Source organism: Rhineura floridana, chromosome 3, assembly GCF_030035675.1.
Source record: "Rhineura floridana isolate rRhiFlo1 chromosome 3, rRhiFlo1.hap2, whole genome shotgun sequence".
NCBI classification, from domain to species: domain Eukaryota; kingdom Metazoa; phylum Chordata; class Lepidosauria; order Squamata; family Rhineuridae; genus Rhineura; species Rhineura floridana.
In genome coordinates, this window is record NC_084482.1 from 22,678,308 (window position 1) to 22,702,312 (window position 24,005).

A 24,005-nucleotide genomic window follows, 5' to 3' on the forward strand; every position below is an offset into this window, starting at 1 on the left:
TAGCGCGAAAGGTCAGGGCGACGATTATGGTAGAGGGTGGAAAGACCCGGATGTTGTAGGTGGGCTGTGGTCTCCACTCAGTCCCCTCCTCTTCGCTCATTGTCCGGAGGAAAAGGCGGGAATGGTTTCAAGACGGGCTTCCATCTCAGGCTATCATTATGGAAACCGAAACGTGCTTTCTCAGGAGTAAGTCCCAGTGAGCTCAATGGGTTTTACTGCCTAGATGTGCATAGGATTGCAATTGCAACCTTAGTAAGTCACTCCCAGTGAGCTCGATGGGTTTTACGGCTGCCTACTTGATGTGCGTAGGATTGCAATTGCAAGCTTAGTGTATAATAATATTAAGAATAGAATGCTATTAATAACATAACAACAACATAACCATATAATCTGAGCTCTCGGGGCTGAGGAGTTGTCGTATTAAACCTTGTTAGGATATTAAGAGAAATAATATTCCTCATTTGGGGCAACGCTGTGTGTGTGAGAGAGAAGCCTGCTATCCCTCCCCTTTGGGGGGGGGCAGGGTACATTTATCAGTTTTGTGAGAGGCAGAAATTCAGCAGGTGGGGAAGGTGTGAGTCATCCGTTGGAGTTCTGTCTGACACATGCATAGTTTCTGTCCAGGAAAAATTGGGAACTATGACAAGCTTAGAGACAGGAAATTAAAATATCATGACTTCCATTTTAGGATGAGAGAGAACTTAATGGAGTTTGTCAGGTTTTTAAAAAAAACTTTTAAAATGTTTTAGCTGTGGGAGGTGTTAATTCCATATCCTTAAACATCCCTTAACTTTTTGAATTGTATAGATGGGATAAATGCACACATGCTTAACCGCCTACCATACTCCTAACTTTTTTGTAGTGGATATAATAATCATTGTAAAAGATAAAAATAGAGAAAATGAGCATTATGAATGCAAGGTACAGGGCATCTTAGAAACTTACCCCATTTTAAAATGTTAAAAAATGTCTGATCCCTAAATTGGGACAATTAATGTTTTGCAAAATGAGGATATACTCTAAAGAACTGGCATTTTGATATTTTAAAAAGCGTTTCCAAGGTCTTTTGCTTTTCCAGCTATCTAATTTCCTTGGCTCCTATAGAGCACTTCTGGTTCACAGTTTTCCTCATGTTGACAGCATGTAGTGGGGTTTGTTAATTTTATATGAAATAAGATATTTTCTCACTATGGGGCTAATAGCTGGGGGGAGGGAACTGGAGAAGAGAAACAGTCTCTTAATGCCACTGGGTAATTCTTACAGACCCATTTTTCATTTTCATAGACAGTATAGGTAATGTGTTCTATACCATTTTAAAGATAATTTTCCAAAGTTTTGTTAACTGGCAATAGTCTTTCAAAAAGGCATTTTACACATGAGTAAAACAACCAGAAGCATGTCATTCAAGATGACTCAATTTCTCTTACTTTTTCCACCTAATCTTCAGTTAAAGACCTCTCCAAGAAAATGATCTTTCATCGAACTGATAGTTTTGCTTTCTCATTTGGTAAACCGAGAAAAATGTTATGTTAGGAACAAATCATATGAGCTTGGCATAATAAAACCTGTGTTGGTTGAGCATGTTATGTTGGCCACAAAAACACGTACCCCTCTCCCCCCCTCGCTCAACATGAAAAAAACAAAGTTTTAACTTTCTTCTCTTCTTTGAAGTTGTTAGCATCAAGAATAGGTGGAGATATTACCTGAAGTGTGGTTTACATGCAAGAGTTCTTGTGACCAACATGACATCACAATGTGCAACTTACATAGCATAAATGTATTGTCATGTGTGTCATTTAAATCTCTTTTTAGGATTATAATATTTCTTTCCTTGATAATGTAATAACTATCAGGCCTGTTATTTGTACCATACCATCAATGTAGGGCATCTTACATAGTTTTACAAAAAGAGATAAAAATTATTAAATAAAACAAATAAAATAATTCTGGCTCTCCTGTTTCTCATCTGATTAGGCCCTTAGACACCCATGAGTTAAAGTTGCCAACCTTTTTGGACCCTTTGGCACCTTTGCAAACTGGAAAAATGATGTGGGCACCATAACCAAGCACACACTTCAATACTTTAAAGTCCAATTTCAGGCGGAGGGGACCCCATGGTCATCAGAGAAGGCCTCTGTGCCCACAGGTGCCATGTTGGTGCCCCCTGACTTAAAAGCACAGGGGCACTGCTTACTGTGCCTCACTACTTTGTGCTTGGTAACAACTCATCTGTTTTTCCGGTGGCGCTTTAAAACAGTGAGACTTGGAATAATATCACAAGCAGTAAACCTGCCCTTCTGATGGTAGTACAGCAGTGCCTGCCCATTAACACTTGTTGCCTGTTCTTTTGAAATGGACTAGCTCCTCCTCCTGGTTTATTGTTATGATATTCCTTCAAGTCGATTACGACTTATGGCGACCCTATGAATCAGTGACCTCAAATAGCATCTGTTATAAACCACCCTGTTCAGATCTTGTAAGTTCAGGTCTGTGGCTTCGTTTATGGAATCAATCCATCTCTTTTTTTGGTCTTCCTCTTTTTCTACTCTCTTCTGTTTTTCTGTATTGCCTTTTCTAATTAATCATGTCTTCTCATTATGTGTCCAAAATATATGTGTCCAAAGTCAGAGGAAGGCAATGGTAAACCACCTCTGAATACCCCTTACCATGAAAACCCTATGAACAGAGTATCCAAAATGCTGCCACTTTACAGGACTGATTTCTTACAAGAGCAGAACAAGTACTATGTGGCACCCATAACATGGAAAGCACAGCTTAAACTTGGTCTGGTAGCAAATCTGCAACCAATTCAGATTTCAGAGCAGAGGTATTATGCGCTGATAGGATCTCACTCATGGAATGAATTCATATCTTGTTTGGACTTCCTCTTTTTCTACTCCCTTCTGTTGCCAGGCCCAGCCTCCAAGAGGTCTTCTGTATATTTAAAAGTTGTGCAGGGGGAAGGGAGAATTCCACCTTGTGGTTTTTCCCATTACTGTGTTGCAAGCAGGGCTGTGGAGTCGGTAAGCAAGACCTTCAACTCCGACTCCTCTATTTTTCTACTGTCTGACTCCTTCATAAATGGCAAATGTATATTAACTAGTGATAAATTTACTGTAGTAAAATGGTAGCACAAGGCATTTCATCACCCCCATGTGAATCCAGAGCTTGGAAAAGTTACTTTTTTGAACTACAATTCCCACGAGCCCAATCCCTGGGGCTGATGGGAGTTGTAGTTTTAAAAAGTAACTTTTCCAGGCTCTGGATTCACGTGGGGATGATGAAATGCCTTGTGCTACCATTTTACTACAGTAAATTTATTACTAGTTAATATACATTTGCCATTTATGAAGGAGTCGGTACATTTCTACCGACTCTGACTCCACCCAAAATTGCTCCCAACTCCAACTCCACAGCCCTGGTTGCAAGAACACCTGCACTTGGCTGACTTTCCCTTCTCCTTCAGGCCCTGAACCTGGCAACCCTACTTGGGAATTAGGTGGTATAATAAATAATAATAATAGTAGTAGTAGTAGTAGTAGTAATAATAAAAGCATGAAATGACCGGTTGATACATTCTCAGCTACCACCAAAACGTAACATTCAGGCAACTAATGTAGAGATTTCAGCTATGATCTTAGATATTTCTTGATGTCAATTTGGAGTGTGTCATTTAAGAAAGCCTTTCATAGAGTTGCTAAGTCCAGACTTGAGAAGTGCATAGAAGGAGAAAACCCACCATGTGCAGTTTCTCCTATTACTGCAGTATTGTGATGGGGGAAATAACCCCTGGCAAAATTCTCCCTCTTTTGCAACTTTTAAAAGTGTGGGGTCTGCCTTGGTTTCTAGAGCTAAGTTCTTAGATTCAGCTGTACCTAAATGGATCTTTCAAGATTCAAAGAGCTTGGTTTGTTTTGATTTTTTTGCACAGCAAAACAACTTTACTGCATGTTTAATAAAATGTACACATTTTGGGCAACAGCATTTTTCTTTATGGAACTTATTAAAGATAAACATTTTTACCTTCCTTAAACCATAGTACCTTAAAATAATTTATACATAATTAAAAAGTGCTCTTTCACATTCTGATGTCACTATAGTATGCAACAACACCTTTATTCAAATTCTCTCTCGTTGTTTTAATGTGAACCTCTTGTCAGGTTAGATTAGTGGCAGGTCCTTTGGATGGAAATAATTTTTAACATTATGCACTATTTTGTCCAGCAGATGCCGCTATCCTCTCAGAAGTGACATTCTTTAGCCTCTCAAAAGCGTTATTTATACATCTCAATTTTTCTGTTAGATACTTTATATAATTCTCTTTTTGTCCTAATTAACTATATAATCAAAAGATGTCAGTTTCTGATATTCAGGTTCTCACTGAAAGAAAAGGGCTGCAGATTCACTATTTATTTATTAGATTTATATCCCACCCTTCCTCCCAGCAGGAGCCCAGGGTGGCAAAAAAAGCACTAAAAACACTTTAAAACGTCATAAAAACAGACTTTAAGATATATTTAAACAAAACATCTTTAAAAACATTTTTAAAAGCTTTAAAAACATTAAAAAGCAATTCCAACACAGACGAAGAGTGGGATGAGGTCTCTACTTAAAAGGCTTGTTGAAAGAGGAAGGTCTTCAGCAGATGCCAAAAAGATATGGTGCCTGTGTAATATTTAAGGGGAGGGAATTCCAAAGGGTAGGTGCCACTACACTAAACGTATGTTTCCTATGTTGTGCAGAATGGATCTCCTGATAAGATGGTATCTGCAGCAGGCCCTCACCTGCAGAGCGCAGTGATCAACTGAGTATATAAGGGATAAGACGGTTTTTCCTGGTCCCAAGCTGTATAGGGCTTTGTACACCAAAATTAGAACCTTGAACTTAGCCTGGCAGCTACTAGTTAGCCAGTGCAATTCTTTCAGCAGAAGGGTGACATGTGAGCGATATCCTGCCCCAGTGAGCAGTCTCACCGCTGCATTTTGCACCAGCTCTTGCTTCTGGACCAACCTCAAGGGTAGCACAACATAGAGCGCGTTACAGTAATCCAACCTGGAGGTTACCAGTGCGTGGACAACTGTGGTCAGGCTATCCCAGTCCAGAAACGGCCACAGCTGTCTTACCAGCAGAAGCTGATAAAAGGTACTCCTAGCCACTGAGGTCACCTGGCCCACTAGTGACAAAGATGGATCCAGGAGCACCCCCAAACTATGGGCCTGCTCTTTCAGAGGGAGTACAACCCCATCCAAAGCAGGCAACTGACCAATTATCCAAACTCGGGAACCACCAGTCCACAGTCAGACTCAGTTTATTGGCCGTCATCCAGCACACCACCGAGTCCAGGCAGCAGTCAAGGGCTTGCACGGCCTCTTCCAATTCAGATGTTGCAGAGAAACAGAGCTGGGTATTTTCAGTGTACTGCTGACACCTTGCCCCAAATCTCCTGATGATCGTTCCCAAGGGTTTCATATAGATGTTAAACAGCATGGGGGACAAGATGGTATCCTACAGCACCCCACAGCACAACTGCCAGGGGTCAAAAGACAATTACCCAATGTTATCTGAAAATGACCCTGGAGATACGATTGAAACCACTGTAAAACAGTGCCTCCAATACCCATCTCACTAAGTCCGCCCCGAAGGATACCAAGGTCAATGGTATCAAAAGCTCCTGAGAGATCAAGTAAGAATAACAGGGCCGCACTTCCCCTGCTCTTCTCCTGATAAAGGTAAAAATCAACCAAAGCCGATTCAGTCCCCTAACCAGGCCTGAACCCAGACTGGAATGGATCACGATAATCTGTTCCATCCAAGAGTACTTGCAACGGCTGCAACCACAACCCTCCCAATCACCTTCCTTAAGAACGGAGTATTTGTGACCGGGCAGTAGTTGTCACAAACCTATGGGTCCAGGGTGGGCTTTTTCAGGAGCTGTCAGATCACCACCTCTTTCAGCTGGAACCACTCCCGCAAAAATGTGCTGACCAGGGCTGTGGAGTTGGTACATCAAACCTTCGACTCCGACTCCTCTATTTTTCTACTCTCCAACTCCTTCATAAATGGCAAATGTATATTATTTATTTATTTGATTTATTATTTGATTTAAATCCCGCCCTTCCTCCCAACAGGAGCCCAGGGCGGCAAACAGAAACGCTAAAAACACTTTAAGACATCATAAAAAGATCTTATAATACGTTAAAACAAAAAAATTAAATTATTAATTTTATTTTGAAGTTGGAGTCGGTACATTTCTACTGACTCCAACTCCACCCAAAATTGCTTCTGACTCCACGACTCCGACTCCACAGCCCTGGTGCTGACCACACCTTGAATCCACTCGGTCAACCCCCGTTGGTATGCTTTAATAAGCCAAGAATGGCAAGGGTCAAGAGGACATGTTGCTGGCTGCATCGTTGCAAGCACCTTGTCCATGTCATCAGGCCACATCAACTGAAACCATTCCCAAGAATTTGCAGCAGATGTTGCACTGGACAACTCACTGGGGACTACAGTAGATGTGGATGAAGTATCAAGATTGCTACGAAGGCGAGCAACTTTACCCTCAAAGTGCCTTGCAAACCATTCACAGTGGGCCTCCGAAGGGTCTAAAACACCATTTCCTGGAGTTGATGTCACAAGACGCCTGACAATACGGAAAAGCTCAGTTGGACGGCTACTTGAGGATGCGATGATGGCGGAGAAGTGAGCCTTCTTTGCCACCCTCACCGCCACAGAGTAGGCACGGTTATGATGTTTTACTAGTGCCCAATCAGCCTCACAACATGTCTTTCGCCGCTTGCGCTCTAGCCATCATCCAGCCTGTTTCATTGCCCTTAGCTCACTGGTGTACCAAGGTGCAAAGTGGGCTTTACAATGTTGGAGAGGGTGCTCGGGGCACCCATGTCAAGAGCCTGATGCGCCTCACTGTTCCACAGCATGACAAGGGCTTCAACAGGGTCACCTGCTCTATCTACTGGGAACTCCCCCAGGGCATTCAGGAATCCTGTAGATTCCATTAGTCTCCAGGGGCGGACTATCTTAATCTGTCCACCATCCCTGCAGGAGAGGATCGGAGCTGTAAGTCTAAACTTCACCAAGAAGTGGACAATGGGGTGACATCCACCACCCCCATCTCCAGACCACCCCTTCCTCCATTTAGAGCAAAAACCAAGTCGAGGGTGTGCCCTGCCCTATGTATTGGGCCAATGACAACTTGAGACAGCCCCATGGTCGTCATGGAGGCCATGAAATCCCGAGCCGGAACACTACAGGCAGCCTCAGCATGGACATTGAAATCACCCAGGACTATCGTTCTGGGCTCCTCCAATACCACAGCCAAGATGGCCTCCACCAGCTCGGTCAGAAAAGTTGCCAGGCAACAGGGTAGACAGTACACTAGCAGAACCCTAGTTTACTGTCTCCTTGGCCCGACACCAGGTGCAGGTGGTCATTGCGAGCTCCCAAGACAGATTTGTTTCCTAATGTCAGAGATGGAAGTACCATAGAACACAGCAACTCCTCCCCCCGTCTCTGCAGTCTGTGCTGGTGTTACACCAAGTATCTAGGTGGACAAAGCTGGGTCAGATCAACTCCTCCCAGCTCACCCACCCAGGTCTCGGTAACGCATACTACATCAGCACCTTCATCCACAATCAAATCATGGATGAGTGTGGTCTTATTGTGTACCTATCTGGCATTAAACAACAACACACACATTCGCTAGCATGACTAGTCCAGAATCCAAAAATGTCTGGCAACTGCCTGGGCCAGTGGGTAGTGGAAAGGCCAATCAAACCAGTCCCAGCATCATCTCAAATCCCCCTCCTTGCAGCTCTTCCATTGTTCCAGAGAACAGCAGGAAGACAGATTTGGATTATGAATTGCAGAAGTGAATGACTGGTGCTGGGGAAAGGGTTGTTATCCTGCTCAAGAAGAGGGAGCCCACTGAAGATTGCCTGATCTGGTGCTGGCTTTGCTTAGTAGGGACTGGAGTACATTCCACTGAAAGCAGTGGGTCTTCTGAGAAACATATTTGGCGTTGTGCAGGATTTATCAGTCATCAACAAACCATGATCCTGGATTTGGATGTAACACTAAGGCTGTGGGCACACTAGTCACATCAAAAGCAGCGAGAATGGGGTTTTTTTGCTGCATTTTGAAGCAACTCTGCTCTCTCCTTTCCCCACTGCTGAATTTATATCTTTCAGGACCGCCCACAGCAGTGTTTGGCCAATCACTGTCTCTGCCTGAGTCTACAGCAAAGCGTTTCCATTGGACACACCTAGAGGGGCAACAGGTTGATCTACCAGTCATTTATGAAATCTGCCTGAAGCTGAATTTGAAATAATAAAAAAACACTCAAGCTGATCCAATCAGGTTTTAGAGTAAAAAGGGGCGGAGCAGTGTAGTCTGCCCCCGTTTTCAGAAAACAGAGATGGAGAGAGATGCACTGGAACTGGCACAACAGTGTCTCTACCCTCAGTTATCATCTCTGGTTTGTTGACCTGCTTGCACCAGTGGAGGAGCAAAGTGGGACTGAGCAGGCTGCATTCATTAGCATGCAGCTCATGCACAGTATGGTTTATTAAGCTAAGATTCTTGCCTTACCATTATGTGCAAACATAGCCATAGAGGGACACCGTCACCACAGCGATAAGGGGAAGCAATGCATAATCCAAAGTGTTCACACCAGTGCCTGATGGTTTAGAAGCCCTGTTCACCTGATTTCTCTACATCAAAAGAAAGGGTAATTATGCAATCAATCTCCTGGGGATGCCCTGGCAAGCACATCGGTCCCATAAGGTTGAGCAACGGAGCTGTTCCACAAAGGGCACTAGATCCAGATCCAGTGCCGAAGATTACTGGGAATGAGAGCATAACAGGCTCCAAATGGTGACCCTTTGTGTATTTCTTTCTGTTGGAACCTTAACAATTAATTTGCTAAAGCTGGCAGCATCTACAGAGTTGACATCCAGTTTAGAAAGAATGGAAGTTTCACAAGGAAAGAGATTGAGGCAAAGCTTCCTAAATTACATTGCTCTCTGGCTGTTCACAATCCACTGACAAGCCTATTGTTCCCTGGTCTCTGAAATTAAAACATTTTTTTTTATAAGTAGTCTAAATAGAGCTGGGAAGATTTGAGAAAAGGTTGTAAACCTTGCTGTCATATTTAATTACATACCGTTTGCTGCTTTATTATGAGAGAGATGGTTGGAGTAAAATATAAAATGGCGGTATAGAAATGCGACGATGAAAAAAACACCTACAGGTAGATAATACTTGCTATTAATATTACAGTGTAATCCAGAAATCTTCTCCAGTCCTATGAAAAGATGCATAAAAAGAAGAGGTGAAAAATAAATGTTAGATAGAGATGAGACGGGATAGCTAATTTAATTTTACCTTTTGAGCTAAGCACTTATAAAAGTGAGGAACAGAGCTTTTTGTGTGTGTGATGGTGCTAGAGACAGACAGCCCAAGTATTTTAGTGCTTGAGGCAGAAAATTCAAACAGTGTCCTCAGGGAGGTAAAATTATAATAAACCAGAATTGCCAATTCACTGCCATTTAATGGTACTCCAAAATCTGTCACCTAAAGTGGACTGCTTCATTCAGCCGAATGGTTGGGCTGGTCCTGGGTGGCATCCTCTTCATGGAATTCCTTGTCTAAAAATGTTTGTGTGGCCAGTTTTCTGAGTTTATTTAGGAAGCTGATCAAAAGCTCCCCATTTACAGAATCATTTAGCTGATTGGTCTTATTGCTACTTTGGCTTCCTTGTTATTTTGTGCGTGTGACTGGATTGTTTTAAAGTACTGTAGAGGTTGTTAGATGCCCTGAAATCATTTTGTTCACTGGTGGGATATAAAGTATATAACAAATACATTTAAACAATAGTAAACAGACAATCACTGGAGTAGTGGCAGAAAATGGAACTAGGAGGGCTAGAGACTTGCGTTCTTCAAAAACTGATGACAGATTGGCAACTCCTGCATTAGGGCAAATGAGGCACTGCCCCACCAACTTCAGCTAGCTCCCACCTGCATCATCCAGGTAAGCAGCAGCAACAGCAGGATAGCTCTGTGGCAGCACCACACCATGCTGGTCACTCATGGCCACTCATATAATATATTGCATTTCTAAATTTGCATCCGTTCATATAAATCAGCATATGCAAACCAGTATCCTCTTTGGTGTTATTTTTGAAGCATTTCCTCTTTTTTGGTGATGTAGAAGTGTCCATGTAATGTTCACCACAGTGGAATGGTGTGAGGGCTGCCCTAAGGATAGCCCAGGTGATATAGCAGTTAGAACATTATAATAGGAGTCTAGTTGTTGCTGTGTGCAGGTATAGAACCTGAACATTAAATTCTGTATTTGTTGCTATGCCTTGTTTGCATCTTAAGAACATAAGAAGAGCCTGCTGGATCAGGCCAGTGGTCCATCTAGTCCAGCATCCTGCTCTCACATTGGCCAACCAGGTGCCTGGGGGAAGCCCACAAGCAGGACCTGAGTGCAAGAACACTCTTATCTCCTGAGGCTTCCGGCAACTGGTTTTCAGAAGCATACTGCCTCTGACTAGGGTGGCAGAATCTTATTTTTAAGATTCCCAGGCTTTCAGACTACTATGACCACCTGTGCTGTTTTTTTTACTGGTGATCTTCTGGCATAGTGGACTGTGCTCAAACTTACCATCTTGCACCTCAGATTGCTGCCAGCATTGACTTGTTTCTCTGGTTTGACTTGGTTTTGGCATGAGCTGGTCACACATTTTAATTGTTATCCTACAGTTGTGTCTTCCTGGGCCTGATTGAGCAGGGAGGCCTGCACCAAGTCTTGGGACTGATCTTGCCAAACCTTTCTATACTTTACTGCCTTGTGAAAGGGGCTTATCTACAGGGAAAGTATTTCAATATATTTTTGGTGGTGTCATTTAGTGCACATATGAAACACGTAGTCACATACCTGCTGAGCACATTGTACTCAGGGATGGGGGGCACTGTTCTACGGTGGTTCCATTCCTATCTCTCAGGCAGGTACCAACAGGTAGCATTGGGGGATGAGGTTTCAGACCCTTGGCCTCTGACTTGTGGAGTGCCACAGGGTTCTATCCTCTCCCCCATGCTATTTAACATCTATGTGAAGCCGCTGGGAGCCATCATCAGGAGTTTTGGGCTGCAGTGTCACCAATATGCGGATGACACTCAGCTCTATCTCTCATTTAAGTCCTCACCAGAGGTGGCTGTGGAGACCATGTCCAAGTGCCTGGAGTCCGTTAGTGGATGGATGGGCGAGAACAGGCTGAAGCTAAATCCTGATAAGACTGAGGTGTTACTCGTGGGTGATAAGAGAAGGTTGGGAGACATCGACTTGGTGTTTAACGGGGTAAGATTGCCCCTGAAGGATCAGGTCCACAGCCTCGGGGTCATTCTTGACTCCCAGCTGTCCATGGAAGCTCAAGTTTCGGCAATGAGCCAGGCAGCTTGGTATCAATTACATCTGATACAGAGGCTGCGACCCTACCTTCCTGTACAGCTTCTCCCACGAGTGATACATGCCCTGGTCTCCTCTTGCTTAGACTATTGTAATGCGCTCTACGTGGGGTTACCCTTGAAGATGGTCTGGAAACTCCAGCTGGTGCAGAATGCGGCGGCACGATTGATTACGCATAGCTGTCGCCGGGAACACATCACTCCGGTGTTGATAGATCTTCACTGGCTACCAGTGGTTTACCGGGCCCAATTCAAGGTGTTGGTATTGATCTTTAAAACCCTATACGGTTTCGGCCCGGTTTATCTAAAGGACCGCCTACAGTATCACCAATTGAGCCGCCTTACAAGATCAGCCATGCAGGATCTCCTCTCGGTCCCACCGGCCAGAACAGCTCGGCTGGTGCGGACCAGAGAGAGGGCGTTCTCATTAGTGGCTCCCACCCTCTGGAATTCCCTCCCCTACGATCTTCGACATGCCTCCTCCCTGATGAGTTTTCCACGAGCGTTAAAGACCTGGCTCTTCAGGCAGGCCTACAGGAACTTCGAGTTAGATTAATTTGTAATGTTTTAACTGATGTTTTGATGTTTGTTTTAATTGATGAATATGGTTGTATTTATTGTATTGTGTAGTGTATTTATTGTATTGTATATTGTACTTGTTGCTGCTGTAAGTCGCCTAGAGTGTCCAAAAATTGGACAGATAGGGGACTAACAAATTAAAGTTTATTATTATTATTATTTATTACTCAGTTAAGGTCACATAACTAAATAAATTTATATGCTTGTCATGTGGCCATAGCTACAGTCTTCAGACTATTTCTCTCCACCACCACCCCTCAAAAAACCTCACCAAAGCAGTATGTATGGGTTAGGGTTGCTAGGTTCTTGACCTGAGACTGATCCTGTATCTTTAGGAGAAGAGAAAGTCAGCCAAGTGCAGGTGTTCTTGCAACTCTGTAATGGGAAAAACCACAAGGTGGAATTCTCCCTTCCCCCTGCCCAACTTTTAAAGATACAGAAGACCTCTTGGTTGCCAGGCCCGACCTCCAAGAGGTCTTCTGTATCTTTAAAAGTTGTGGAGGGGGGAGGGAGAATTCCACCTTGTGGATTTTCCTATTACAGGGTTGCAAGAACACCTGCACTTGGCTGACTTTCTCTTCTCCTAAAGATACAGGATCAGTCTCAGGCCATGGACCTGGCAACCCTAGTATGGGTATATACTACAGAAACAGAAACACAATTTTTTGATTATTTACATATTTATTTTAAGGTGGATGTTTTAATTTTCAGAAATGCACAGTTCCCAGTTAAAAACAAAAATGATAAAACATCCTTGAATTATTGTAAGATCAGTGAGATGAATCAATACTGCTGTGTGTTTATTAAAGGCCCAGGCAAATTAATCCATTTTAACCCACCTTTGAAAATTAATAGAATAAGTGCAAGAAGAACATCTGTTGTATGTGTCTGCAGGCATTCCACAGAAAACACTCTCCATCTGTTGTCACTGAAAAGGGTATCTGAAGATGATATTAACAACTGCACAGGAAACCAAGTATTTGTTCCATCTTCTCCTTCTACTGACTGGTCCAGGCCTTGAGTTTGGCAGTGAGGAAGGAGCTTCTCAGTGTCCCAGTGGTGAGTATGGTTTGCTGTGATAGGGCCTTCTCTGTCTTGGTGCCTCAACTGTGGAACTCTTACCTCCTGGAGGCACAGATGGCTACAATTTAATTAAGCTTGTGATGCTCGTTGTACTATCTCAGATTACAATAAAATCTATGAACAGGTGATTCTTCAGATTATGAGAAAATCAAATATGAGTCAGAGCCAGAATATTTAGGGACATGTTTTATCACCGTTTAAGCTGCTGTTGTAATTTAGGGACTGCTGCATCCCACATACATTTCTTATATATATATATATAGTTCCACATCTATAGAAGTTTTTTTTAATCATGCCAATGCTTCCCATAGCATAATTACTTGGATTTCTAGTTTCTACTTGCTGAGGTCTGAGATGACAGCTGGGCATCAACTTCACAGGTAAATAGTTTAAAAGGTCCAAACCAGCTCTGGATCAATTCTTAAGAACATAAGAAAAGCCTGCTGGATCAGGCCAGTGGCCCAGCTAGTCCAGCATCCTGTTCAGTATTGGGACCTGTGCTTTTTAACTTGTTCATGAAGGAATGAGCAGTGAGGTGGCCAAGTTTGCTGATGATACGAAATTGTTTAGGGTTGTTAAAACAAAAAGGAATTGCAAAGAGCTCCAAAAGAACCTCTCCAAGTTGAATGAATGGTGGTAAAATGACAAATGCGATTCAATATAAACAAGTGAAAAGTTACGCATATTAGAGCAAAAAATCTTAATTTCCCATATATGCTCATGGGGTCTGAACTGGCAGTGGCTGACAAGCAATGAGGGCTTGGGTTGTAGTGGATAGCTCAATGAAGATGTCGATCCAGTGTGCAGCCGCTGTGAAAAAGGTACATTCCATGCTAAGGGTCATTAGAAAAGATATTGGAAATAAAACTGCAGATATCCTAATAGCATTATACAAATCTATGATGCACCTGCAGTTGAAATACTGTGTACAGTTCTGGTTGCCTCACCTAAAAAAAAGATATTGCAGAGCTGGAAGAGGTGCAGAAAAGGGCAACCAAAATGATGAAGGGGATAGACCAACTCTTCTATGGGGAAAGGTTGCAGCATTTGGGGCTTTGTAGTTTACAGAAAAGGTGAGCAAGAGGTGACATGATAGAAGTGTATAAAATTATGCATTGCTTGGAGAAAGTAGATAGAGAAAAGTTTTTCTCCCTCTCTCATATCTTGTGGACATCTAATGAAGCTGAATGCTGGAAGATTCAAGACAGACCAAAAAAAGTACTTCTTCACATAATTAAACTGTGGAATTCGCTCCCACAAGGGGCAGCAATAGCCACCAACTTGGATGGCTTTAAAAAGGATTAGAGTGGAGGAAAAGGCTATCAATGGCTACTACTACTAACAATGGCTAAGCTCTGCCTCCATACTCATAGGCAGTATGCTTCCAAATACCAGTTGCTGGAAACTGCAGGAGATAAGAGTGTTCTTGCACTCAGGTCCTGCTTGCAGGTTTCCCATTGGCAATTGGTTGGCCACTGTGAGAACAGGATGTTGGACTAGACAGGCCACTGGCCTGATCCAGCAGGCTCTTCTTATATTAACCACTGTAGTCCAAAAATACCCCAGCAAATTTTTTATTTTGTAATTTACACATAAGTAGAACTACAGGATTGTCCTTCTAGGCGACTGTCAACCATATAGTGTTCCCAAAGTTTGCCAGTTACCACTTACAATTTTTCTTCTGGAAACAAAAAGCCACTGGGATCCAAAAAGACCCTGGAAATTGTGATGTCCAACATAACACTGCTCAGAAAAATTCTATCATCTCTGTATAAGTGTTTTTTTGGCTCAGGGTCCTTTGGTATTTCCAAGCTCATGTGCTGACAACACAGACAAAAATGGTCTCTGAGGAACAAAGTTACCCCATCCTTCTATTGGAAATCTCATTGGGGTCTATATATACCCTAAAGTCAGCCAGTGTGATTTTTTGGAAGAGTCTGCATAAACGGTAAACTGTTTCCTATTAAAACTGTTGCCTATGAAGTGAAGTAAGATGTTCAGTCTGCTGTGGTGTATCTATGACAGCTCGTTCATTCTTTGAATTCATCACTTGTTGCAACAGTTATCATCAAATGATGAAAATGAATGATCCAGTCCCATGTCTCCTCAGGAGAAGTTAAATTATCTCTTTGTGCTTCCCTGTTTTACTAAAACTGTTTTATGGGTTTTACTCTGCATAGTTTGCAACACATGGTGACTTTTTTGGGTTGCCAACTGACCAGAAAAAACAGGTTTGCTCTGTTCCAGTATCTACAACAGCAGCTTGACCTGCAGTAATCAGCAGGTGATGCTTTTCACTGCAGGATGAAAAACATCTCATGCCAATGGCAGATCAAGCTGCTGTTAAAAGTACAGGAACAGAGGTTGGTAAAAAAAAAAAAAAAAAAAGGTTAACTCTAGATGGTCTCAGTGCTGATTTTTTTTTAAATTCTCAGGACATAGTGTTTTCCCTGCAGGAAAGAGGGAGGGGAAGGAATATGTCCCACAGCAGTAGGATGATGGAAATTGGGGAAGGGTTCTGTTTGTTACCTAGTTTATTTTTTTTTAAGTAGGAAACAACTCCCAGACAATAATTACAAAGATTTACCCCCTTATCTTTGCATGAAAGTTTTTGCATTACATCTAAGAGCAGTAAAGAATGTGCCTAAGGGCATATCTACACAAAATACTTCCTACAGGAGAACATTCCTTTGTTCAACTGCGTTGGTAGCCATATTTTGGATGACACTATAGACATATTGCTAAGCTTTCTGCATAGCGGTGGCTGAGTACTTCGCCCTACAAACCAGAACAGCAGATACAGCTGCCTTTGCAAGTACTCTTTGCAGACATTCTAATACATCACAGACTGAAAAGAACAGGAAAATGCTGATCCAGTGATTGCTATATCTCTGCCCAGCAAAAGAAAGCAACATAAAGTGTTCTCTATTGATTTCGGTTTTAAAAAATCACAAGAATTGGCACCTTCGTAGTACTTCAGATCGGGTCTCTAATTTGGAAAGACACAAGGAGCGTGTCCCTCGTTTTTCGTTTAAGGGAACTCTGTACCTTTAAATCCCCTGCAAATTGAGAAAAACAAGCTGTGATTTATATAAGCTGGGTAATCATGTGATTTGCAGGAAAGCTCTCTGCCCCCCTCCCAGCTTCTCATCCCCACGCTGGCCTCCGACTGGCATGCAGCGAGAGTTTCAAGAAAGAGGCACCAGCGTTGGGGCCTGATGAGGGGGCGGAAAGGGAGGGCGATTCATTCAGAAAGGGAGAAAAAGCCAAGCAAGCGGCAGCAAGGCGGGAAAAGGCCAACTAGGAGAGGGTGGGGGAAGGGAGAGAGGGGCCTCTGCGTTGTTTTCATGGCTGCAGTTCTCTCCGTCGGCTATCAGGAAAGGCCCGTTTTCTGCTGCTTGGGCGGTTACGGTCATTCCAAGTCCAATTCGGAAGCTGATCCCGAGGGAGGAAGGGAGGCATCATGCGCTGTTGACAGTGTTGTTACACTCGCTCCACTTCTCGGAGCGGTGAGAAGTTCAAGGGTCGTAGCGCTGTCCCCCAGTTTGGGGCAACTTTGCAAGGATATCGTTACCGGAGGCTTATTGTTGCTTTTTAATAGGTAGTGGTGTGTTTAGAAGAATGTATAATCGGCTTAATCAAAGAATCCCTCAGCGGCTAGATAGAACAACTTACAAGTGTTATCAATATAAACAGAAGTCAGCATGGGTGGAGGAAGAGTCTTAAATGCAACACTCGCAGATGGCCAAAATCTACTGCTCCTACATTGGGTTTCCAGCATCCCAAAATATCCGGAACTCAGCTCCCTCTGCCAAGTGGGGCTAGTCTGTTGTTCTTTTCACGTACAAGCACCCATGCCCCTTCCACCTTGCCCTGGCTGAGGGAAGATCAGGGAATCCAGACGCCTGATCCCTTCTGACCATCACCTAGCTGCCATAAATTCCCACAGAGAGAAATCACTGGAACATCAAAGGTTATCGATCCTCTGTTGTCAGATCTAAGACACTAGCCAGGATCTCATCTGTGGCCATGCCAGTTATTGCCTCAAGGGACCTCTTACTGATAGCCTTACTCAGAGAAATCTGTTAGGAAACCCATAACAATATTCTGTTTATTATTGTTTACAGCCAGCTGTCTCTGGGAAGCTTACAAGTGATGATGACATTCCCCTGTTGCTTGCTCCCAGCATCTGGAAATCAGGTACACTCTGCCAGCTAAGTGGATCATCCATGTACAGTCATAGTTCATAGCAATTGATAGATTATGTTCTGTAAGGTTTTTTTAAAAAAACCTAGGTATTAGCACCACCCCTTGTGGTAATAAATTCTATAACTGAATTTATATATTGTGTGAAGAAGTACTATCTAACCTACACCTACTGCTGGTCTGCTTGCTTGCTTGCTTATTTATTTACTTATTATTTGATTTATATCCCACCCTTCCTCCCAGCAGCAGCCCAGGGTGGAGAACAAAAGCACCAAAAACACTTTAATACATCATAAAAACAGACTTTGAAATACATTAAAAAAAAATCTTTAAAAACATTTTTTTAAAAGTTTTTAAGATATCTTAAAAAAAAGGTTAAAAATATATTGTTTTTTTAAAAAGGTTTAAAAACATATTAAAAAGCAATTCCAACACAGACTGGGACACGGACTCAACTTGAAAGGCTTGCTGAAAAAGGAAGGTCTTCAATAGGCACCAAAAAGATAACAGAGAGGCGCCTGTCTAATATTTAAGGGGCGGGAATTCCACAGGGTAGGTGCCGCCACATTAAAAGTCAGTTTCCTATGTTGTGCGGAACGGACCTCCTGAGAAGATGGTATCTGCGGGAGGCCCTCATCTGTAGAGCGTAATGATTGACTGGGTATATAAGGGATAAGATGGTCTTTCAGCTATCCTGGTCCCAAGCTGTATAGGGCGTTGTACACCAAAACTAGAACCTTGAACTTGGCCCGGTAGCAAATCGGCAGCCAGTGCAATTCTTTCAGCAGTGGAGTGGCATGTTGGTGATACCCTGCCCCAGTGAGCAGTCTCGCTGCTGCATTTTGCACCAGCTGCAGCTTTCGGACCAACCTCAAGGGCAGTCCCACATAGAGCGCATTACAGTAATCGAGCCTGGAGGTTACCAGTGCGTGGACAACTGGTCATGCTATCCCGGTCCAGAAATGGCCACAGCTGTCTTACCAGCTGAAGCTGGTAAAAGGCACTCCTAGCCACTGAGGTCACCTGGGGCTCTAGTGACAAAGATGGATCCAGGAGCACCCCCAAACTATAGACCTGCTCTTTCAGAGGGAGTACAACCCCATCCAAAGCAGGCAACTGACCAATTATCCAAACTCGGGAACCACCAACCCACAGCGCCTCCATGTTGCTAGGATTCAGACTCAAGTTTATTGGCCCTCATTCAGCCCACCACCAAGTCCAGGCAGTGGTCCAGGGCTTGCACGGCCTCTCCTGATTCAGATGTTACAGCGAAATAGAGCTGGGTATCATCAGCGTACTGCTGACACCTTGCCCCAAATCTCCTGATGATCGTCCCCAGGGGCTTCATATAGATGTTAACAGCATGGGGGGCCCCACAGCACAACTGCCAGGGGGTCGAAAGACAATCGCCCAATGCTATTCTCTGAAAATGACCTTGGAGATAGGATCAGAACCACTCTAAAACAGTGCCTCGAATACCCAGCTCACCAAGTTGGCCCAGAAGGATACCATGGTCAGTGGTATCAAAAGCCACTGAGAGATCAAGTAAGAGTAACAGGGACTCACTCCCCCTGTCCTTCTCCCTATAAAAGTCATCGTATCAGGGCAACGAAGGCCAATTCAGTCCCATAACCAGGCCTGAACCTGTACTGGAATGGGTCAAGATAATCTGTTTCATCCAGAAGTACTTGCAATTGCTGCACCACAATCCTCTCAATCACCTTCCCTAAGAAGGGGGTATTTGTGACTGGTTGGTAATTGTTGTAGACCAATGGGTCCAGGGTGGGCTTTTTCAGGAGTGGTCGAATCACCGCCTCTTTCAAGGTGGCTGGAACCACTCCCTCCCGCAATGATGCATTGACCACACCCTGGATCCACTCGGTCAAACCCCCACAGCAAGCTTTAATAAGCCTAGAAGGGCAACGGTCAAGAGGACACGTTGCTGGCCGCATCATCGCAAGCACCTTGTCTACATCATCAGGCTGCATCAACTGAAACCATTCTCAAGAACTTGCAGCAGACGTTGCACTGGACACCTCATTGGGGACTACAGTAGATGTGGATGAGGCATCAAGACTGCTACGGAGACAAGCAACTTTACTCTCAAAGTGCCTTGCAAACAATTCACAGTGGGCCTCTGAAAGGTCTAAAACTCCATTTTCTGGAGTTGATGTCAACAGACGCTTGACGATACAGAAAAGCTCCACTGGACGGCTACTTGAGGATGTGATGGAGGCAGAAAAGTGGGCCTTCTTCGCTGCTCTCACCGCCATACAGGAGGCACGGTTATGATGTTTTACTCGTGCCCAATCAGCCACACAGCACGTCTTTTGCCACTTGCACTCTAGCCGTCGTCCAGCTTGACTGAGTTTTCCCTGAATTCTAACATTATGAGATGAGTGGGAGGGTGTCAAGAATAGCTAACTTTGAGTTAAAGTTGGTCAAGCTAATATGGTTCAACCAGAGGGAATTCTGGGAGCTTTGTTGATCCCTGAGATATTCTGCTGGGGAAGTCAAGGCTTTAGTGCCAGACAGGCAATTTGCTAATGTCAAGAAAATGCAACTGATCTTTGTCTGTTATCTCTTATGTGCTTCCTGAGATCAAAGTCAGGAAGAGTTGGTATTGCAGATCAGGACCACTGTGTGGGACTGTTTAGCCCCCCCTTATCTTCAAAGGAGGTGATCATGGAAGGGGCACCTAGGATGGCTAATTGCCCCCCTCCCTGTTGCCAGCTAAACCCCATAAAAATGAAGGGTGATCCTTCAGTTAGTTGTTCCCATTTCCTATTTCTATTTACCTTGACTTACCAATGATGCCGGCAAGCTATTGGGGAACCAGGCATTCAACTTGAAGTAAGTGTAGCTAAGTTAGATCAGGATTGTTGTATTCCTTTTGTCTGCTTGAATCTCACTATTATTATGCCAATGTATCTCTTGTTAGCCTGGTTGAGGACAATTACCTTTAAAGGAATCAGATGCTGCTCTCTTTTTGTATGTACTGTTCTTTTCTTTTAAATAAACTACCCTTTTATTAATGGTGTGTATTGCTTGGAACTTATGACTCTAAAATCTAGTCCTTGATCACTGGTCACTACTGACTACTGTTGGTTAATGTGGGTTAATGCTCTGGAGCAGAAGGAGTAACAATAGGTCTGCTCTAGGATCTCAGTTAGCGCTCTGAGGTTCCCTTTCTCAGAGTAGGGAGCTAATAAAGGGGTGGTGGCAGTTCTACCATGAAACTAATCCTGGAAGAGGGAGAGTTTGCCTGGGAAGCAGTGGCCCAAGAGAATTTTTATTTATTACATTTATATACCGCCCCACACCCGAAGCTCTCTGGGCAGTTTACAGCGCAGAATTGGAACTGTTCTCAAGCAAAGAACCCCCTTGGGGTGCTGAGGTCAAGTGACCCCTGGGGGGGCATCTTTGAGAGAGGGGAGTTATTTATCTTTACACCATTCACAGTTTTGTAAACCTCTGTTGTGTCTGTCCCATCCAGTTACACATACTGTTCTAAGCTAAAAATCTCCCAGTACTTTGGTCCTCATATGGAAAGTAATCTAGCTCCTTGATTATTTTAGTACATCTTTTCTGTGGCTTTTGAAGCTCCAGAATATTCTTTTTGAGATGGCATTGTGCACACAATATTCTAAATGTGCTTGCATCATAGATTTAATTAATGGCAATGATACTTGCAGCTTCGTTTTCAATTGATTTTGCATGCCACGGTTAAGGAATTACTAGGAAAGATCAAAAGTATATATTTACCCTTTTCGTTAGTTTATTTATTTATTTATTTTAAGATGAGCCATAACCCACCAAAATCTTTTTTTGTGGTCTTAACATTCCTGGTTATTTCTTTCATTTTAGGGCCCTGCATTTTCCTTTGCAACTTGACTGAGCCCTCAGGACAAGCTAAACTAAAGACGGTTTCCTCACCACTCCATACTGTTCCAGGACCCTTTCCTCATTTGCCCTTGTGCTTGCTACTGTTGCATATGTTTGCCGTACTTTGCCAGAAGCTGTCCTACCAGTTTGCTTTGTCTTGCCAGAAGTTCCAGTCTTCAGACTGCTCTGTGTGTGCACATGCTTATAAGCAGCAAGGCTGTAGCTCAGCAGGATGGTTTGGGGAGGGGGGGACAGTTATAGGAAACCAGCAGCATAACTCTGTGAGAATATGGCATCATTAGCACATAATAGCTCCCCTCCTGCCCTTCCAACCTTCCTGTACCCGTAGATATGTGTGTGTAGGAGGGTATGCAGATATTCTAGGATGATTCTCCTTTGTTAACCCCAATTCAGAAAGTATTTGGGAGGGCATGGCAATAATGCAAGATGTTAGTGAATGGATTTACTTCTCTCCAGCTTCCACTAAACTGAAAAACCTACAAGAAGGGTACCCTGATCCAACAAGATCCAGCGTAATCCCTTCCAGGACACGTTGCCAATGCATCTTTTGAACACAGTTCTCACCTGAGCTCAGCTGAACTGGTTAGAAGCATCATATGTTCTTCAACTTTGGGTCCCCAGATGTTGTTGGACTACAACTCCCATCATCCCCTGACAGCATGGTCAGTTGCCAGAGATGATGAGAGTTGTAGTCCATCAATATCTGGGGACCCAAGGTTGAAGTACACTGCAAGATTGGAGATTGGCATTCACATCCAGGGTCAGCAGTTGCTATGAGTGGCTGGTTGCTTACTATTACTGCTGGATCTGGGCCAGTAGGTACTAGTCTTTCTTCAAGGCAGATGATCTGTTCTGTATCCTGCCAAACAGTCCCATTGTTACAATTATTATGCATCTTCTATTCTATTCCCCCATTTCTGATTTCCAGTCAACAGCAAAACTGTTGATTGCATCAAAGTATTACTTTTTCTTTTTTTTGAAAATGTACTCAGGTATGTAAATAGCTCTGATAATCTGTGAGCCACATTACACATTATTTAGCTGTACACTGTCAGATGGGCTGTGGCTGCTTTGAGGCGGTGGGAAGGCTGTCGCACTGCAAGCCTTGACACCTCACCTCTCTCCCTCCCAGTAAGCCACAGTGACCTACCTGTGGGGAAGCTAGTGTAGCAGACTCATCCCGCCCGGCAGGGCACTTCTGACTTTATTCGGGATATCTGTTGGAGGAGGACCTCCCAATATAGATACATATTTTAAATAACATGCAGTCCAGGAGGTACAAGAGTTGCCAATTTGATCAGAGCGGCACTGCTGGGGGAGGGGGAGTTTATAATCTTTTCTCTGCAATCTATTAAAATGGCCATCCTCATGCTGATTTTTTATCCTGTACATCTGGGGTGACTCACCTTTGGACCTCCAGATGTTGGACTCTCATAATCTCTTGACTATTGACCATGTAGGCTGGGGCTGATGGGAGCTGGAATCCCAACAATGGAGAGCCAAAGGTGAGTCATCCTGGCTGTAAAAGGGGGAGGAATACTGTATCTTCCCTGGGGGGGTGTGTGAAACAGCAGCTGGGGATATGTGAGAGGAAACTGCAGAGAGAACAAATGAAACACTCCTTTCCCTCCCTCCCTCCCTCCCTCCCTCTGCCACTGACAAAGGGCTATATGACTGATTTTCATTAAAAATGTTGGGATAGAGGTCGGAAACCTGGCACCCACAGGCACACATTCAACATAGGAAGCCAGATGGGCGACTAAGAAATCCAGTAAATTAAAAAATTAAATTATACAGATTCAGACAATTGGTCCATCAGGCTCAATATTGTCTACACTGACTGGCAGCAGTTCTCCAGGGTTTCAGGCAAGGGTCTCTCCCAACCCTACATGGAGATGCCAAGGATTGAACTTGGGACCTTCTGCATGCAAGGCAGATGCTCTACCACTGAGCTATGGCCCTTCACATGTCAAGATCTCCCCTGATACCACTAAAAGGACCCTCCTCAGCCTGTCCTCACCCCCCAATTAGGCTTGAAAATAGCCACCCATTATCAGGGCCCCTGAGAGTGGGTTCGAGCCCCGGTGAAATTTTTTTCAGGCCCTCCAGCAAGGGTGGACCGGCTAAAATTCTTTACACAGGATTTGTATTGATGTGCACACAAAAAAATGTCCTGCCTGATACAAATGAAACCTGGAATACAAAAAGAAAACATTTATTCTTAAAGAACATATAAAAATAAAAAATTAACATATAAAAAACTTAAATCAAAATCACATAATTCACATTGCAGTAAATACTTGCAAAATGCAAACTCACAAATTGCAACTTTTTGCAAATTGCAATACTCATATAATACAACATATTTAACATTAACTATTCGCAAAATGCAACTGCTTTTTGTTTGTCACTAGAATGGTAAATTATTATAATTTTGACTTCAGATCTTGTTTATTTGAAAACTAAGAAAATACAGTTAGAAATATTTAAAAAGATAAGTTGTATTTTTTTGGTAAAATATATATGTAGGCTATTTAACCTTATGTAATTAAAGAATAACTATATATATATATATATATATATATACACACACACACACACACACTTTATCATAATAAAATAAAATTGTACCCAAAATTCCCAAATTGCAACTTTATTCAATTCTTGTCGGCCCTACCTATTATAGCCAATAGGATTTTTCAAGGCTAATTTCAGTGTGGGAGGGATTTTTCAAGGCTAATT

The 24,005-nt window shown here is 43.2% G+C and overlaps 1 protein-coding gene across 4 annotated transcripts; it reads left to right on the top strand.

Moving 5' to 3' along the window:
• The first annotated feature begins 61 nt into the window (after positions 1-61).
• Positions 62-22,891, top strand: LOC133379526 (uncharacterized). Of its 4 annotated transcripts, XR_009761195.1 has the most exons (4): positions 62-186; positions 12,963-13,127; positions 17,279-17,351; positions 21,225-22,891. XR_009761195.1 is itself a non-coding variant. In XM_061614980.1 (3 exons), exons 1-3 carry the CDS (start codon positions 15,470-15,472, stop codon positions 21,542-21,544), a joined length of 438 nt encoding a protein of 145 aa, XP_061470964.1. In that variant the 5' UTR covers positions 15,447-15,469; the 3' UTR covers positions 21,545-22,891. The 4 variants fall into 4 exon arrangements, 2 of the variants coding, with proteins under 2 accessions (XP_061470964.1, XP_061470963.1); XM_061614980.1 differs by lacking the exons at positions 62-186; positions 12,963-13,127 and adding an exon at positions 15,447-15,514; XR_009761194.1 differs by lacking the exons at positions 62-186; positions 12,963-13,127 and adding an exon at positions 16,205-16,752.
• Positions 22,892-24,005: the final 1,114 nt, after the last annotated feature.

Coding starts and splice junctions, on each gene's coding strand:
- LOC133379526 (XM_061614979.1), top strand. CDS start 16,370: ATGAGGGGGCGGAAAGGGAGGGCGATTCATTCAGAAAGGGAGAAAAAG. Junction 16,661..17,278: donor TCGCTCCACTTCTCGGAGCG/GTGAGAAGTTCA, acceptor TATTGTTTACAG/CCAGCTGTCTCTGGGAAGCT. Junction 17,352..21,224: donor TCCCAGCATCTGGAAATCAG/GTACACTCTGCC, acceptor CTTTCATTTTAG/GGCCCTGCATTTTCCTTTGC.